The 20,161-nt window shown below is 42.6% G+C and overlaps 1 protein-coding gene across 1 annotated transcript in view; it reads right to left on the bottom strand.

Moving 5' to 3' along the window:
* Positions 1-357: 357 nt before the first annotated feature.
* LOC307120795 (C-type mannose receptor 2-like) overlaps positions 358-20,161 on the bottom strand; it is a 313,286-nt gene continuing 293,482 nt past the window's right edge. Inside the window, exons 4-5 of the mRNA XM_079807971.1 lie at positions 1,439-1,795; positions 358-1,274 (exon numbers count right to left, since the gene is read on the bottom strand). Of these exons, the coding sequence (XP_079664097.1) occupies positions 919-1,274; positions 1,439-1,795 (713 nt within the window). The 3' untranslated portion in view covers positions 358-918. The remainder of the gene's footprint in view (positions 1,275-1,438; positions 1,796-20,161) is intronic.

Genomic DNA, 20,161 nt, shown 5'->3' with positions numbered 1-20,161 from the left:
GTGTGTATGTGCCATTCCTAAATGTTTATTGTTTTATCCGCATGTGTGCATGTGTGCATGTATGATTTTGTTTGAGGGGGAATTAGGGGGACATTTGTTGTTTGCTTAGGACTTTTATTATGATGGGCCAGCCCATGAGAAGAGAAGGCGGCCATTTTGAAGGGGGATGTGTGTGTGTGTGTGTGTGTGTGTGTGGAGAGAGGTGGCATGTGTTTACTACCTTAACTCCAGAGCATCGGTCCAAATGATCTCTGAAAATAAATCAGAGTCATGGTGTATTAGACTTTTGAGCTGTTTTATTGGTTCTACTCTGGAATACACATTTTTCGGACTGTGGATTAATTTTTTCTTCTTTTTGGGGACACTTGATTTTTCCAACTGGACTTTCGGGGGAGTCAGATAGATGAATATTATTTTTTGTTACTATTATTTTTTATTTCTATGGACTAAGGGACTGATGTGTCGAGTCCAGTGAGTCTATTCATGGACTTTCATTATCGGGGCTATTTTGTTGGAGATTATAAAAGGGAGAACAGTTTTTTTTTTTTTTTTTTGGTATTTCCTTCTAGTAAATGAGTAAAAGAGAACAAAGCAAGCAAAATCTCCCTGTGATAATGACTCAACCCTTTCATAAAGAGTTGCAGGTGTTGTAGAGCGTTTGATTGAACAGTCTGTGTTGAAAATAATGAGTGTTTTCCAGAAGAGAACGACTAAAAGCCACAGATGAAAACTCATTTTGATTTCATGGGATCTTTAAAACATATATATAGTGCATATTAGTATTTTATACTCTTACATTACATAAATTAATTTCTTTGTACTGATACAAGCACATTATCTGATGAAAACAGTAAAAAACAGTAGAAAAAGTGTTAAAAAAGATATGACAGTCATGAAAGAACAACACAAACATATCCTTCACTCATAATTGCTGCAGATGAAGTTGAGTTTGTTGTTTTCAGGACGGCTGATCCAGCGCTGCTTTCCTCCAGACTGAACTGCTCCAGATCTCCCTGCAGACTCACATTGATCTGAATCATCTATCGCCCAGTTCTGATAGCACACGGTCTCTCCGCTCACCCAGAACCAGAGTCCCACAGTGCAGGAGTGACGTAAACCCAACCACACCTCCTCAGTAGACGCCCCTTTAACCACATTCATCACCTCACGCTGCATCTCGACTGAATGAACCGAGACCAGATCCACATGATTCTGTCTGCAGTATCTCAGAGCTTCAGACCACGTCCGGTTCTCTCTGATCAGAATCAGTTTATCTGGACACAAAACAAACCACAAGCAAAAACTAGAGAGAGACTGATCAAAAACAACATGCAGAACAAACACTGTGGAGGAATCTGTCATGTCAGACATGTAGCGTGAACTTTAAGATATCTGGAGCTGATGATGGACTGTGTGTGTTTTGAGAGGATCTGCTCACCTTCATGACACACAAAAGGAAATTGGTTACTGCAAGAGATGTCATTCCATTGTCTCTGAGCAGCCCATTGAATCACTGCACAGTTTTCAACACCTCCATAATTATCAGGTTGACCAGACTTCCAGTCTCTGAATGAGGAGTTACTCTGATCTGACCACTGCCATGAGTCTCTGACTCTGAACAGGCCGATCCAGATCCAGACATCATTAGATATGCGACTATCATTGATGAACTTCTGAATCTGTTGATTCTCATTCTGGTTCCTCACACTGACCAGATCAATGTGATTCTGTCTGCAGTAACTCTGAGCGTCTCTCCACTTCATCGTCTGATTGACAAAGACGAGTCCTGTGCTCACTTTAAGAAAAACACATGGAAACAGATTCAGAGTCAGTTTGTTCATTATTCTTACACTGATTTATGGTTTGGATGTGAATAAGAGCAGCGGTGGAGCATCAGAAACACGTGTCATTCAGAGACTTTAGAAGAGAATGAGATTATTAAGTGATTATTGACATTTTTTTGCTGCTGCAACTTTGTCTTTAAAAAAAAAACACATGTTATGGCAAAATAAATTATGATGACTCTGTAATGACAATTAAGTTTTGATGATGACACTATAATCATGTAATGACCTGTTTCACTGGTTCATCTAGCATTATTAATATAGTTAATGTTCTAATAATGTGGCATTATTAATATAGTTAATGTTCTATTAATGTGACATTATTAATATAGTTAATGTTCTATTAATGTGACATTATTAATATAGTTAATGTTCTATTAATGTGACATTATTAATATAGTTAATGTTCTATTAATGTGACATTATTAATATAGTTAATGTTCTATTAATGTGACATTATTAATATAGTTAATGTTCTATTAATGTGACATTATTAATATAGTTAATGTTCTATTAATGTGACATTATTAATATAGTTAATGTTCTATTAATGTGACATTATTAATATAGTTAATGTTCTATTAATTTGGCATTATTAATATAGTTAATGTTCAATTAATGTGACATTATTAATATAGTTAATGTTCTATTAATGTGACATTATTAATAGAGATAATGTTCTATTAATGTGACATTATTAATATAGTTAATGTTCTATTAATGTGACATTATTAATATAGTTAATGTTCTATTAATGTGACATTATTAATATAGTTAATGTTCTATTAATGTGACATTATTAATATAGTTAATGTTCTATTAATGTGACATTATTAATATAGTTAATGTTCTATTAATGTGACATTATTAATATAGTTAATGTTCTATTAATGTGACATTATTAATATAGTTAATGTTCTATTAATGTGACATTATTAATATAGTTAATGTTCTATTAATGTGACATTATTAATATAGTTAATCTTCTATTAATGTGACATTATTAATATAGTTAATGTTCTATTAATGTGACATTATTAATATAGTTAATGTTCTATTAATGTGACATTATTAATATAGTTAATGTTCTATTAATTTGACATTATTAATATAGTTAATTTTCTATTAATGTGACATTATTAATATAGTTAATGTTCTATTAATGTGACATTATTAATATAGTTAATTTTCTATTAATGTGACATTATTAATATAGTTAATGTTCTATTAATGTGACATTATTAATATAGTTAATGTTCTATTAATGTGACATTATTAATATAGTTAATGTTCTATTAATGTGACATTATTAATATAGTTAATGTTCTATTAATGTGACATTATTAATATAGTTAATGTTCTATTAATGTGACATTATTAATATAGTTAATGTTCTATTAATGTGACATTATTAATATAGTTAATGTTCTATTAATTTGACATTATTAATATAGTTAATGTTCTATTAATGTGACATTATTAATATAGTTAATGTTCTATTAATGTGACATTATTAATATAGTTAATGCTCTATTAATGTGACATTATTAATATAGTTAATGTTCTATTAATGTGACATTATTAATATAGTTAATGTTCTAATGATTTGACATTATTAATATAGTTAATGTTCTATTAATTTGACATTATTAATATAGTTAATGTTCTATTAATGTGACATTATTAATATAGTTAATGTTCTATTAATGTGACATTATTAATATAGTTAATGTTCTATTAATATGACAATATTAATATAGTTAATGTTCTATTAATTTGACATTATTAATATACACTGTTAGACATTTTATTGTATTTCTGCGGTAACTTACTGTAAAGTTACTGTAATTGCCCCTTTACAGTAGCTTACCTGTAAATGTGTTTTACAGTATGATGCCCTTACCGTAATTTAATTTTACAGTATGATGCCCTTACCGTAATTTAATTTTACAGTATGATGCCCTTACCGTAATTTAATTTTACAGTATGATGCCCTTACCGTAAATTAATTTTACAGTATGATGCCCTTACCGTAATTTAATTTGACAGTATTATATTTTTACAGTAATTTTACTGTAATTTATTTTACTTTTTATTTTACAAAATATGCATATGTTAATATGTTATTACTTTATTTTGAATATTTTACATGAATGCAATAAAATAAATCATACATTTAATAAATTCCAAATAAGAGACTTGAGTCCATGTACATCAGTATATTTTTTATTCAACGTCACAATCAATTACAAAAAAAAAAAAAAAAATAGAGAACTGAATTCATAACAACAAATCAAAGCAGAGATCATGACGATATGGCAACAAAAAGTATGAACAAAATATCCCAGTTGGTCTTGGCTGGCCTCCATACTGGTAAACTACTGATGGCTGATCTGAAACAAAACAGAGGGAAAATGTGTGATAAATGGTTTATCTCATCTAAATTTGTTCATGGACAGATGAGGTAACAACTTGTGCAACAGCAGTTATTCATAGTTATACTTGTTTTAAGATTATTATTCATAGTTATACTTATATTATATATCTCTATCCCGAGGACAAGCGTGGGCGCTCTGGAGATTATCATGTGAAACGAAACAATACCCAATCAGAAAGCAAGCTACTGACGGAAGACACCTCCCTCCAGCTCACGCTGGAACATGAAAAGGCCATGTTCACACCGTCTCCATTACTTCATCTAAACATTTCCCAACAAGCTGACAAGCTTTCGGCGCATATTCTCACAGAGACAAGAGATATCTCTTTATTTATATAAATCTGCTTTAACATATGCTGATAACGTATAGCCTATAACTGTCTGAATTTATATTCTTCATATTTCTCTTGAGGCCCATATTGTGAAACTAATTAGAAGAGAAGTATAGGCCCATTTCGTGTTAAACAAGTTGTTTTTGAAATAAAGCTGCTCTTACTTTCTGATAATACTGATATTATTGTAGTGTTCTGACATATTATAGACTGATAATCATTTTAATTATAGGCCTATAATTCCTTGTTTAATTGGGCAAAATGTATTTAAATAATGAGGAGTAAGCTAATCTATCTATTATTTTATTATGCAGCGTGTGTCGGTTATCCATTGATACATTATGAAATTATCAAAGGGGCAAATTAAATGTATTATCAATTTAATAATAAAAGTAGGCCTACCCTAATAATAATAATAATCATTTATATACATAAATAGTAAATGCTAAATCTTCACTCGTACAGTGAGCAGACAAGTCGCGCTCGACGATCCGAGCCATGGTGTGAGCATATAAACCGTGAGCTTTGGCTTTACATCGCATGCGATCTACTCGTACAGTGTGAGTAGATAACCTTGCTGAAATCGCACAGAAATCGCACAGTGTATGCCCAGCTTTAAGCAACTTGCATATTTCGAAACAGCTCTTCAATGCCATGGTTCAAATATAAAGAGTGGTGTTTAGTTGCAAGGTCTAAACACCACAGCACCTCAGCTCGCAAAGTAACGTAGCGTTGGTGATAGGGCATGGCGTCTGCTGTCTGACGTCTGTCACACACCTGTTGATGGACTAATGTTAGGCTACTGGCAGTGGTTTGAATCGGGAGAGCAGTCAGGGTTGAGGGCAAAGCAGTGGAGGTTGAGGTCGTTGATGCATCCGTAGCGCAGCACATTGATATGGGAAGCGGCTCGCTGCGTCCGCGCATCCTAGCTTAGTGGCTATTTGATTACATATGCGATTTGACGCCATTCACACCCACCCAGGTTATATTAATTGTCTTCTTGCAGACGTGGCAATAAGCCTCGCGGCTGTTGCAAACTACTGGCCTAAGCCAATCTCGCGTACATGTTTCAGGGTATCTGCAGGTTTCACCAAGTCAAATTTAAGACTTTTTAAGACCTTTTCAAGACTATTATGAATTAAATTTAAGACCTATATCACGCAATTAAAAAAAAAAAACTTACAAAATGAAATGCAGAATCACAAAATTACTTGCAAAGCAAATTAATTTATTCAAATTGAACAAAGTATTAGTAAACTTGCACTTCCTCATAGCTCAATCCCATCAGGATTAATATACAAACACACTACCGGTCAAAAGTTTGAGAACGGTAAGATTTTTTTATGTTTTTACAGAAGTCTCTTCTGCTCACCAATGCTGCATTTATGTTATTAAAAACACAAAAAAGCTGTAATATTGTGACAGTTGTGTTGTGACGGTTCTCTATGTGAATATATAGTAAAGTGTCATTTATTCCTGTGATCAAATCATCATTACTCCAGTCTTCAGTGTCACATGACTCTTCATTAATCATTCTCATATGAGGATCTGATGATCAACAAACATTTATGATTATTATCAGTGTTGAGCACAGTTGTGTAAAACATTTTTAGGATTATTTGATGGATAGAAAGTTCTAAAGACAGCATTTATCTGAAATAGAAAGTAAACAAAAATATTTCTGAAGGATTATGTGACTCTAAAGTCTGGAGTAATGATGCTGAAAATTCAGCTTTGAATCACAGAAATAAATTACATTTTAAAATATATATTGAAATATAAAATAGTTATTTTAAATTGTAAAAAAAAATGTTTTGCTGTATTTTGGATCAAATAAATGCAGCCTTGGTGAGCAGAAGAGACTTCTTTAAAAACATTTTAAAAATCTTACCGTTCTCAAACTTTTGACCGGTTGTGTGTGTGTGTGTGTGTGTGTGTGTGTGTGTGTGTGTGTGTGTGTGTGTATTTTTTGTGAGATCAAAATTACTGATTTTGTGGTGGTCATTTTCAGAAATGTGCATGTTTTTTTGTTTGTTTTTTCATAATTACGATGCCACATTTACCATATCATTATGTTAGATGCACAATAGTCACACATGGCAAAACAACACATAAAACAAACAAATGCATGAATCTTGTTTGACAGGACAAATAAATACAACTTATATATACAGATACAAACAGTGCTTTAGTTTAGGTAGGCTACTGTTTGTTTTTCCCCGTTGTTGTTGTTTGATTAATATTAACGACACAGGCAGGAGTGGGTATAATAGGCTAGGCTATATTGGGTTGCTTTCACTTTAAGACCAACAGTAATGAGGCTAGATTCGGTAATGTACACTCGCGCGAGCGCTGACAGGCTGCAAACGCGTGCAGAATCCGGCATCGAGTCTGACATCGGTCCATGTGTCAGTAGCGAATGAATTCGGGGTTTACATCGCTTTTTAAACTTTTTTTTAGTGCTATCGGGCATATCATACTTTTATTTGGTCATTATGCGAGATGTCAGGTAGGAAAGATTCGCCTTTGCTTTCACGATCGCGGAGCTGGAAGAACTGTCAGCTGAAGAATAAAATCCGTTTGATGTGTCCGTTGTACAATCAGAGAGATCCTCGCGCCAATTACACGAAAGCTGATTGGCTGCAATATAAGATGCATGTTGGTCTCTCACTAGCGAAAAAAACGAACTACAACACACACACACACACACACTCTCTCTCTCTCTCTCTCTCTCTCTCTCTCTCTCTCTCTCTCTCTCGTGCGCATGTGCGGAGTGTCTGTGGGGAGCGTGTGAGCGGAGGGTGTGTGGCGTGCTCGAGTGAGTTTCCAACTTTTTCCTTTTCTGGTTTATTCCTTTTGAATATTGAATATCAAGGATAGAGAATCAGAGTGTTGACTTTTCTGTCAGCATAGCTGATAGAGATGGGTTCAAACTCTGATGGTTTTTCCTGTTTGTCCGCGCGGCATGCGTGCAAGTGCATGCCGGCGGATGGATCAGTGTCTATTGAGATCGTTTTGGTTGCAATTGGCAAAGAAGTAGGTGCACAAAACATCATGTCTGCTTCTAGGATGAATAAAGCAATGGTTGTTTTTCTGAAAGAAGTTGAAATGGTTAATCACTTAGTGGAGTGTGGATTGACTGTTCAGGATGTTTTTATTCCTGTATTACCCTTGTCTAACCTCTCGAAAAAGGTGATGTTGTCAAACGTACCTCCGTTTGTCTCTGATAAAGCGCTTGAGGGCATTTTAGCTCGTTACGGAAAATTGGTTGGGCCTATTAAGATGATTCCTCTGGGTTTGAAAACCCCTGAGTTAAAACATGTTATGTCATTCAGACGTCAGGCTGTTATGATACTGAGTGCTGAATTTGCAACGTTGGAGGTTTCTGTTAAACTCACGGTGCTTGCAAAAGATTACACAATCTTTATCAGCACTGAGTCCATGAAATGTTTTCTTTGTGGGAAATATGGGCACATTAAAACAGCCTGTCCCCTAGTTAAAGAGGCTCAAACGGCAAGGAATGAAGTTGAACCTAATCCAGAGTGGATTTTGGATGCTCCAGAGAATCCGGCTGAGGTGACTCATGGAAACGCAGCGCCCGATCCGAGCGCTGAAAGGTCCGCGCTTACTGACGTGGTAGAGCCGTTGTATATAGTTGGTGTTGATAACACTGAGACTGTTGCTGAAATACCCGATGCTGGACAGACGCAGAGTGAAACAAATGATATTGTGGAGGAGGCTATTGTTGAGGTGGAGAAATCCAGAGAAAAAGATCGACCTATAGTGAGTGATGTTTTGACTGAGATGCAGGCATCAAGCAGTATCGTGCCTGAATCACAAGCAATGGATAGTGATTTGGACAGTGATTGTTCAGATTCCATTGCTGATGGATTGTCTGAAACTAATTCACAGGAAAGTACTGTTGAGAGACTGGCAAAGCCTCGTTATTATACTGTGGAACAACTTAATGATTTCTTAAATGCTACAAAAAATCAGAGGAAGCCAGAGATTGAAATGTTCTTTTCTGACTTAAAGCTCTTTATTGAGTCCTCTTTAGTCGCTATGAAGAAAGCCACTTTAGAGGAATTTGATCAGGCTAGGCGCTACAGACTTAAAAAATTTGTGAGTGCTGTCAGAAAAAGACTAAAAAAAAAGCCCTAAAGAGACATGATGGATTGTGCATCTTTTCTCCTTTTTTTAATCCTGATGACATCCTTTAACATCGGATCTTTAAACATAAATGGCTGTAGGGATGTACAAAAGAGAACTACTTTATTTAAATATTTGCATCTTAAAAAATCTGATGTAGTTATGTTACAAGAGACACATACCAATGTCTGTAATGAAGCTGACTGGAAAAATGAATGGTCGGGTAGCCTTAGTCATGTAAGAGTCGGTTTTGGTGCTATGACAAAAGCTGAGATACATACCTCAGCAATTGAACAATAAAGTCACTAATCTTGAGGAAAAGATCTCACAGAAACTGTGACAACACCCTGACAAACATTCCTCCCCCCTCCCCATTTTGCCCTCTCCTTGTCCTGGTTTCAAGTCACCAAATGCAGATATATCAGTGATGATGTTATTTGTAAATTTATTGTTTTATCCTTTTCATGTTTGATGTCTTTTTAAAGGTCTCAGTGCGAATGGTAAAATGGTCTCGGTTTCACTGCAGTCACTGGTAGTATTAGAAAGATTGGAAAACTAATGAGAATTCAGTTCTCCTTTGAGTAGTCTCTTCAAAGATATCTGATCCACTCCCCCAAAACCAGGTGGGGGTGTTGCAAATATTTACAGCCCTTTTGTTCTAGTTGGAGTATTTAAGACTGGATGTTCTAACTCTCTGGGGGAATATTCTGCAATCAGACCCCCCGTGCAAACTGCATGTAGATGTGCCAGACATGATGACTCTTTTAAATTATTTTCATATTGCTTTGCAATTGTGTTTTATGTTTTTACGCTGATCAGTTGTGTACCATGGATTCTTGTTTACGTATTTACTTTTCCTGTCTGGCCAAAATAAATGTTAACCTTGATTTCTCATGTATGGTTCCGAAATCGTTATTCTAGTATGGATCGATGTAGAGTCCTTTATTACCGCAAAATCTAGGGTTATGATAGATCAAACCGATGACGCCACGACTGAAGCATGGAGCGCAGCGTGCGCGATATTCCGATTTCTGACTATCGCTGGGTTAGCAAGTTGTAGTCCGTGAATATTGCTAAAATTACACTTTTTGTTGAGTGAGCATGTGCAACCACTTAAAGGTAAAATATTCACTCTACACCCTCTGACTAATCACAGAAGTAACCGTTTTGTGCCCGTGAGCGCGCGAAATCCGGACGCGTCATGTCTCTGTGCGATTTAGGGTCTCTCGATGAACGAATATAAAAACTAGGAAGATATAAAGAAAATCAACGATCTAAATTAAATCGCAACTAATCGTAAAATCAGCTGATAAACTCTAAATGTAGCACACTTTATGGAGTCACTTAGAATTGGAGTCAGATAAAATTATTAATGGAGTCAGATTTAAAATGAGATATCAATAAATTAGGAGAACTTCACAGAAAGGCTGAAAAGGCTTACACACAGAATTCCTTTTGACCACGTCATTAGTTTTCGGTTTTTGGGCTAATGGATGGAGATTTACAGTCATGGTACAAATTTGAGTGCTGGGGTTGCATTTTTAATTTCAAAACGTGTAAAAAATAATCCAGACTTTTTAGAAATAATACCTGGACGCCTATTGCGCGCTGAGATGACAATAGGCAATAATAGTTCCCTTTCGTTCAGTCACTACGACGTAACGTTAGTGACTAACGAATGGGGGTTTCGCTTAGAAGCCTATCAACTTCGAGTTTTGAGAAAACGCCCAATGGCGTGCCAATGCCATGGGGCATGCGGAATTTGCATACGTAGCTCCGCCTCACTGCGTGAGTATATAAGGAAGTACGAGGCAATATCGCATTATGTTTCTGCTTTCGGAGCCAAGAGTACCTACCTCTTCACTCCTACAGCCTTCTGAGACTCTGTCAGCTTCTTCGAGACGAGCAGCTTTCCAGTCGGTGTTGGTGTGACGGCGCGTTCCAGTGATCGCATACTTCCTGCCTGCTGATCTGTGCAGTGGTCTGCATCCAGCTGGTGTGTGTTTCCCTGGGCGCTTCGGCATCGGCTGCAAAGTTTCCTCTCATAAAAGAGCTTGCACGTGACACGTCCTTTTCAGGATGTTTCGTCCGTGCACTTCTGGGTGCGGTAGATCGCTTTTTTCTTTTGACGGGCACGAGCGCTGTGTGACGTGTTTGGGCTTTCAGCACGCTCAGGCAGCGCTCGTGGATGATTCATGTTCCCTCTGCGGGAACCTGGCCATCTCAGTGCTTCGATCGAGACTCCGTGAGTTCCGTGCTGATGCCGGAACGAGAGTCCCCTCCGCCACCCCCCAATCTGCGGTCTCCTCTGGAGGCGGCACTTTGGCTGGTGACCAGGGTGATCTGAGGGTGACGGTGTGGAACAAAGCTCCGACGCTAGTTCCTCGGCCCACACCCCCCTCTCAGGCACTTGACCCGGTCCGCGCTCAAGCGTCTACATCGGGGCCGGCTCCTGCTGTCCCGACTGTGGCGTTTGGCGCGGCGGAAGAGGAAGTGATGTCTATCGCCGCATCACAAGGTGGGCTGGAGTCATCTGAGGATGATGATTCGGCTGTGCTGCCACCTTCGGGTGCGCCAGCATTGCCCGAGTCGGACCCAGAGTTGACAGCCATGCTATCTCGGGCCGCCGCAGCGCTTGGACTGGAGTGGAACCCTCCGCCTCGGCCCGAGCGTTCGCGGTTGGGTGATTGGTTTTTGGGGGCGGCGCGTTCGGACACCCGTCCGGCCGCTCCTCCAATACCTTTCTTCCCCGAGGTGCATGAAGAGGTCGCGCGTTCCTGGAGGGCCCCGTTGTCTTCCCGTGAACGTTTGGCGGCCTCTTCCGCCTTCACCTCTCTTGATGGAGCTGCGGCTCATGGGTACACTGGGGTCCCCCCAGTCGAACGTTCTGTTGCGATGCAACTGTGTCCTCAGAGCGCTTCGTCCTGGCGTGGTGACCCAAAGCACCCCTCCAAAGTCTGTAGGTTTTCGTCATCCCTGGTGGCGAAGTCCTATAGAGCTGCGGGGCAGGCCGTCGCTTCTTTGCATACCATGGCAACTCTTCAGGCTTACCAAGCCAAGTTGCTGTGTGATATGCACGAGAGAGGGGCTGATCCAGGACTCAGCAATGAGTTGCGTGCCGCCACCGACCACGCTCTCCGGGCGACGAAGGTGACCGCACGCTCCCTGGGTCAGGTGATGTCCACAAATGTGGTCCAGGAGAGACACCTATGGCTCACCCTGTCTGATATGCGCGACGCTGAGCGAACACGTTTCCTCAACGCCCCCATATCGCAGGATGGGCTATTCGGCGGAGCGGTCGAGAGCTTCGCCCAACAGTTCTCGGCCGCTCAGAAGCAGACTGAGGCTATAAAATACATCCTGCCCCGGCGGTCAGCTGCTGCCTCCACCCCACCGCCAGCGCAGGTGCCTCAGCCTGCTTGCCGCCGAGGACGCCCTCCCGTGGCTTCCTCCGCCTCTGCGCCACCCAAGCAGCAGCCTCCACCCGGGCCGCGCAGAGGCAGCCGCAGGAAGGCGTCCCAGTCCGCTCCAGCCCCGCAGCCCGCGAAGAAACACCAGGCTAAGCGGCGCTCCTGATGCGGACAGCTCAGGGATGGGCAGTTCTTTCCAGGAGACGGCGGCAGGGCCGCTCCTTCCCCCGGTGGAGGGCCGGGGGAGAATCTTTTGTTCAGCTGCTGGCCCCCGGGTCAGCAGCACCCTAATGTGGTTAAAGAAAGAACTGACAACCCCATCCCTGAGCCCCCAGAGATCGGTGACGGCAGTGCGCGCCACCCTCGGGTCTCGCCACTCTCGTCCCTCTCTGTCGCCAGCCCCCTGGCAGAGCAGACCCCAGTGGAACGCGAGTCCTTACCTGGTCTCCTCTGTCAGGGCGCAGCCGTTAACCGTGCTCCGACCCGGGGACGCCCAACAGCCTCCCCTGTCCGCGCCGGTAACGCTGCCTCGCTGCCCCACCCAGGGTACGTCTGTTGTCCGTATGACCCCGTTGGTGCAGTGTCTGGAAGCCTGGCTTCAGCTTCCGGGGCTGTCCCGCTGGGTTGCCCGGACCATCAGGCTCGGCTACGCGATTCAGTTCGCGCAGGCTCCTCCCCGTTACAGGGGAGTCCGCTATACCATGACCGGGGCCCATGCCCCCGTCATGCGTGCAGAGATTGCCACTCTACTGGCGAAGGGTGCGATCGAGCCTGTCCCTCCAGCCGAAATGAGGTCGGGGTTCTACAGCCCCTACTTCATTGTACCCAAGAAAACCGGTGGGTTACGGCCAATCCTGGACCTTCGCATCTTGAACCGATCCCTTCACCGGCTTCCGTTCAAGATGTTGACTGCGAAACGCCTTTTCGAATGCATTCGTCCGTACGATTGGTTTGCAGCGATGGACCTGAAGGACGCCTACTTCCATGTCTCCATCCTTCCTCGACACAGACCGTTCCTACGGTTTGCTTTCGAGGGGCGGGCATACCAGTACGCAGTTCTCCCATTCGGGTTATCTCTGTCCCCTCGCGTCTTCACGAAGATCGCCGAGGCAGCCCTTGCGCCCCTTTGGCAGCACGGGGTCCGCATCCTGAACTACCTCGACGACTGGCTCATACTAGGCCACTCTCGAGAGCAGGTTTGCGGACACAGAGATCTGGTTCTCCACCACTTAACCCGTCTGGGCCTTCGGGTCAACTGGGAGAAGAGCAAACTTTGCCCCGTGCAGAGGATCTCTTTTCTCGGTATGGAGATCGACTCGGTCGCCATGTACGCGCAGCTTTCGAGCGAGCGCGCGCAGTCTCTGCTGACTTGCCTCCGACAAATCGAGAGCAAGAATGCGGTTCCACTGAAACTATTTCAGAGGCTCCTGAGGCATATGGCATCTGCAGCCGCGGTAACGCCGCTCGGATTGCTTCATATGAGACCACTTCAGCACTGGCTTCGCGATCGAGTCCCGAGATGGGCATGGCAGTCTGGCACGCTCCGGGTCCAAGTCACTCGGGCTGCGTACAGACACTCACCCCGTGGTCGAACCTCAGCTTTCTACGGGCCGGTGTGCCCTTAGAACGAGTTTCCAGGCATGTTGTCGTATCGACGGATGCCTCTGCCACGGGCTGGGGTGCGATGTGCAATGGACAAGCAGCCGCGGGCTCCTGGACAGGACCCCAGCGCCTCCTGCATGTCAATTGCCTCGAGTTGCTGGCAGTACGGTTCGCCCTGCACCGCTTCCGAGCGTTGCTGAAGGGCCAACATGTGCTTGTCCGGACAGACAACACGGCCGTAGTAGCGTACATCAACCACCAGGGCGGTCTACGCTCCCGCCGCATGTCTCAACTCGCCCGTCATCTCATCCTATGGAGTCAGAAGCGCCTGAGGTCCCTTCGTGCTGTCCATATTCCGGGAGTCCTGAACCACGCAGCCGACGAGCTCTCGCGGTTTCAGCCTCTCCCGGGAGAATGGAGACTCCATCCCCGGACGGTTCAGCTGATTTGGGAACAGTTCGGCGACGCACAGGTAGACCTGTTTGCCTCCCACGACTCTTCCCACTGCAGCCTGTATTATTCCCTGACCGAGGGCACGCTCGGCACGGATGCACTGGCGCACAGTTGGCCGCGGGGCCTACGCAAATATGCGTTCCCCCCAGTGAGCCTACTCGCACAGCTTCTGTGCAAGATCAGGGAGGACAAGGAGCAGGTCCTTTTGGTCGCCCCGTACTGGCACGGCCGGACCTGGTTCCCCGAACTCATTCTCCTTGCGACAGCCCCTCCCTGGCCTATTCCTCTGAGACCGGACCTCCTTACTCAGAGACGGGGCACCCATTGGCACCCGCGTCCCGACCTTTGGAACCTCCACGTGTGGCTCCTAGACGGGACCCGGCAGGTTTGAGTGGCCTACCTACGGTGGTCGCCACCATCACTTCCGCTAGGGCAGAGTCCACTCGGCATGCCTATGCGTTGAAGTGGAGGCTCTTCGTCAACTGGTGCTCTTCCCGCCAAGAAGACCGCTGGAAATGCCCGATCGGGTCCGTGCTTGAGTTTCTCCAAGAGGGGCTGGAGCGAAGGCTGTCTCCCTCCACCCTCAAGGTATATGTGGCCGCAATATCTGCCCACCACGATCTCTTGGAGAACAAAAAGGTAAGTCAGCACGACCTGGTCATCAGGTTCCTGAGGGGAGCTAGGAGACTGAATCCTCCTCGCTCTCCTCTCGTACCCTCTTGGGACCTCGCAGTAGTGTTAACTGCTCTGCAGAGACCTCCCTTTGAGCCTTTGCGGTCGGTTGATATTAAGTTTCTGTCTCTGAAGACGGCTCTGCTGACCGCATTGGCCTCAGTCAAGAGGGTCGGGGACCTGCAGGCATTTTCGGTTGACGAAGCGTGCCTGGAATTCGGGCCGGCTAACTCTCACGTGATCCTGAGACCCCGGCTTGGATATGTGCCCAAGGTTCCCACCACTCCGTTTAAGGACCAGGTGGTGAACCTGCAAGCGCTGCCTTTGGAGGAGGCAGACCCAGCCTTGGCATTGCTCTGTCCAGTACGCGCCCTTCGCGCCTACGTAGACATGACGCAGTGTTTCAGGACCTCAGACCAGCTCTTTGTCTGTTATGGTGGAGAGCGGAAGGGAAGTGCTCTCTCAAAGCAAAGGCTGTCTCACTGGATAGTGGACACCATTGCTTTGGCTTACCAGCAGCAAGGCCGACCATGTCCCCTTGGTGTGAGGGCACACTCCACCCGGAGTGTGGCTTCCTCTTGGGCTCTAGCGCATGGCGCCTCGCTAGCAGACATCTGCAGAGCTGCAGGCTGGGCGACACCCAACACATTCGCCAGATTCTACAATCTCCGAGTGGAGCCAGTGTCCGACTATGTACTCGCCCCCCCGAGGGGCCGGTAATGGGCCAGGCTCAGGTGTCTTCGCTTGCTCGCCACTCCACTCCACGGACTGGATACGTGCGTTATTTTCCTCAGGTGAGCTCCCCGAGAGCCCTGAGCTCCTCCAGCACTGTCGACGCCGACATCAGTTCAGTCTGCCCTTTCGAGCCCAGACCCTCATGTCCGGCCAGGTGCCCCATGTGCATGGTTCCCTCCGGCGACCCCCACATGTGTATTTCACCGTAAGTCTCCGCAGTGAGCGGGTTCTTCCCTTGGCGTGTCCCCGCCACCCCTAGGGTTAAAAATCCACCTTCGGCTGGTACCCTAGAGATCTTCCATATGCAGCCCTCTCCGGGTCATATGTGTCTCTTAAGTCCTCCCCACGGGTAGGCATCTTGGCATTCCCTCACTGGGATATGCTTCCCAGTGTACCTTGGTATTCCTGTGTTAAGTGGGAGTCCTTCGTCCGTACTAGTCTTACGACAGGGTACTCACACTTACGCAGGGCACTGGAAGACAGCTGAGTGGCGGGATTATATTGGGACCCCCATTCGTTAGTCACTAACGTTACGTCGTAGTGACTGAACGAAAGGGAACGTCTCGGTTACGGATGTAACCCTCGTTCCCTGAGGAGGGAACGGAGACGTAACGTCCCCTTGCCACTTCGAGCTGTGCTACCTGGAATGCAGGAGTTCAGTCTTGGCTCCTCAAGCAGGTAACATAATGCGATATTGCCTCGTACTTCCTTATATACTCACGCAGTGAGGCGGAGCTACGTATGCAAATTCCGCATGCCCCATGGCATTGGCACGCCATTGGGCGTTTTCTCAAAACTCGAAGTTGATAGACTTCTAAGCGAAACCCCCATTCGTTAGTCACTAACGTTACGTCTCCATTCCCTCCTCAGGGAACGAGGGTTAAATCCGTAACCGAGACGTTTTTCATTTTTTAACATTTATGCTCCTAATATAGGAAGTGAACGAAGTGTTTTTTTTGGGAAGCTTTCTGAAGAATTGTTCAAATGTCCTCAAAATAACATTGTTGTGATAGGCGGCGATTTCAATTGTACTGTAGATTATAAATTAGATAGAAACCATGAGGAACCTCATTTTGGTTCAGCGGCGGTTTTTAAATCTTTAATTAATAGGCACAATCTGGAAGATTTGTGGAGAGAGGCTTATCCTCAGGTTAAACAGTACACTTGGTTGAAAATGAATGCAAATAAGGTCTCTGCTGCGAGACTGGATCGTTTTTATGTTGAAACGGGTAACATAGGAAGATTTTATGGTAGTGGCATCTCACCAACATCTATGTCAGATCACCATTTTGTTTCTGTGTCTATGTCGGTTCTGTCGACTAAACCCTATCAAGCACACTGGCACTTTAATAGCAGATTACTGCATGATCACATCTTTGTGCACTCTTTTGAGCTCTTGTGGAAGTCTTGGAGAGAAAAGAGATTTAGTTATACATCTTTAAATCAGTGGTGGGACTTGGGAAAGGTGCAGATAAAAAACTTTTGCCAACAATACACTGCACATAATACAGAAAATTTTAAGATGAAAATGAAGATATTGGAGCAAGAAATTCTGCAGCAAAGCTACATCAATGAAGGAGGTGGATTATTGTCAGCTGACATCATTAAAGCGAATAAAAGCCTTTTGAAGGATTTACTGGATGAACAGGGGAAGGAAACTCTTGTGAGAACAAGATATGTTAAGCACAACGAAATGGATACTCCAACTGCCTTTTTTTTTGGATTAGAGAAAAAGCCAAAAGAGCAGACATTTTTCCATAAACTGAAACTTTCTAATGGCAGCGAAACTACTGACCAGCGAGAAATTATAGCTTCTGCAATTTCTTTTTACGAGAACCTCTATCAGTCAGAACATTGTGAGGAAGGAGCAGTTGAAGAACTTCTTCTAGATCTTCCACAGTTGTCAACGACTGAGAGGAAGGAGCTGGAGGGTTTTCTGAGTTTCTCTGAGCTGTCCAGTGCTGTGCTGGGGCTGAGCAGTGGGAAATCCCCTGGACTGGATGGTCTGTCTGCAGAGTTCTACAAAGGTTTTTGGAATGTGCTTGGACAAGATTTGTATCATGTTTTCCTGGAGTCCTTTAACCAAGGCATTTTACCCTTGAGCTGTCGAAGAGCGGTGTTGACATTAATACCCAAAAAAAAGGGATCTTGGACACTTGAGGAATTGGCGTCCTGTTTCATTATTGTGTACTGATTTTAAAATACTGTCAAAAGCTATAACTAATAGGTTGAAGAAATGTATAACAACTATAATTCATGAGGATCAGTCGTACTGTATCCCCAAAAGAACAATTTTCGACAACTTATTTTTGTTAAGAGACATAATTAAAGCTGCCAAAACACATCAAATTGACATTGGACTTTTGTCTCTAGATCAAGAAAAAGCTTTTGACAGAGTGGACCATTTATATTTACTGAAGACTTTGAAGGGTTTTGGCTTTGGTCCACAATTTATCTCCTGTGTTAAATTGCTGTATAATGAAACATTTAGTATGCTGAGAATTAACGGTTGTCTAACTAGACCTTTCGCAGTGACTAGAGGCATACGGCAAGGATGTCCTCTTTCTGGACTTTTGTACTCAATATCCATTGAATCTTTTCTGTCATCTTTAAGGAAGCGATTGCATGGACTTGTTGTTCCTAGGTTTCCAGAAATTCCATCTGTAAAACTTACAGCTTATGCAGATGATGTGACTGTATGTATCAGAAACACTGATGATATATCTGCTTTGATTTATAGCTTAGGAATCTTTCAAAAGGCAACATCTGCTCAAATTAATTGGGATAAGTGTACATCCCTGCTATTGGGTGAGTGGCAAAATATAGACCCTCCTCAGCTTCCTCAACAGTGTAAATGGATTAAGGATGGTTTTAAGGTTCTTGGGGTATATTTGGGAACTGACTCTTACATGAAAAAGAATTGGGAAAGTCTAGCTGATAAAGTAACGGGGAGACTACAAAAGTGGAGGTGGATTCTTCCGAAGTTGTCTTATAGAGGGAGGTGTTTAATCGTCAATAACTTGGCAGCCTCAATGCTGTGGCACCGGTTTACAGTGCTGGACCCTCCTGAAGAGCTACTTGTTACAATTCAAAAAAGTTTTGTTAATTTTTTCTGGGATGGTTTTCATTGGCTTCCTCCCGGAGTCTTATATCTCCCTGTGATTGAAGGAGGACAAGGACTCATTAATTTAGAAGCAAGAATTAAAACATTGAGACTTCAAGCATTACAGAAATTGCTATACTGTTCAGATAAGATTCCCTGGATTGCATATAGCTTGTCTATTTTACAAGATATAGGAGGAATCGGAATGAATAAGCAGTTGTTCTTAATTGAAAAATCGTTTTTCTCGAAGGTTACTTGTTCTCTTTTAAAGTTTTATGAGTCTGTGTTCAAAGCTTGGAAATTGTTAAAGTAGGATAGAAAAGAGAGTGAACATTATGGTGTATTAGAACCATTGTTCTTTAATCCTTTTTTTAAAACAAACTCATCAATGTCAAGTACAGTAGTTGATAAGTTTTTAAAAACTGGAATAACTACTGTAATGGACTTAATTGACTCTACAAATGGTCAATGGCATTCGACTGGATCAATAGCTGACCAAGTCGGGCTTAGATCAGAAAGATACGTTGAAGGGTTAATGGAGGATCTCAAAAAATCTTTTCCTCAATCTTTCTTGACCTCTGTAAATATTTTTTTTGAAAATGGTGAGAATTCTTTGACCTTTCCAGATCTTAGGGTGGGAATAGGATTTGAATTGGATGAAGATTTAAATAGTACTTTGCTATTAAAGGGATTTAAAGATTAATCTTTTCAGAACGTGGAAAAGAAAATGTATGAAATGTGTGTGAAATCCTTGTTTCATGCTCAATTGAAAGGACGTGCTGATACCAAATGGAGAGAATATTTATCAATTTCTTCAGAACTAACTCCATCATGGAGGTGTTTGTACAAACCCCCCATTCCTAAGAGATCTGGGGATCTTGAATGGAGAATACTTCATTGTGTTGTTGCAACAAATAGTTTGGTGTCAAAATTTAATGTAACGGTTTCATGTACATGTCCTTTTTGTAATGTTTCTGATACTGTTTTTCATTGTTTCTCTGATTGTTTCAGATTAACTCCCTTGTTTGAACTGTTGGAAAAAATATTTACTGAACTTGGGTCTATGTTTACTAAAAATCTGTTTATTTTGGGCTTGAAATACAAGAAGAAATGGAAAGCACAGTGCACGCTGGGGAATTTTCTGCTAGGGCAGGCAAAGTTGGCAATTTTAAAGTCCCACACATGTAAAAATGAGGGGGAAAAATATTGATTTGGTTGGCATGTTCAAATCATTAGTAAAGTACAGGGTTGCTGTAGAATATGCATATTCTAAATTAACAAATAATATGGGTTTTTTTGATGCAAGGTGGAGTGTGAAAAATGCTCTTGTGGTGAGGGATGTTTTTGGAGAGTTATGGTTTAATTGGTAAAATTGTGATTTTGATATTATTATTTTTTATTTATTTTTGTTTGTTTTGTGTGGT

Source organism: Gobio gobio (assembly GCF_949357685.1).
Source record: "Gobio gobio genome assembly, chromosome: 2".
Lineage (NCBI taxonomy): Eukaryota > Metazoa > Chordata > Actinopteri > Cypriniformes > Gobionidae > Gobio > Gobio gobio.
Note: the sequence above shows the minus strand (reverse complement) of the source record. Positions and strands in the feature narration are given on the sequence as shown.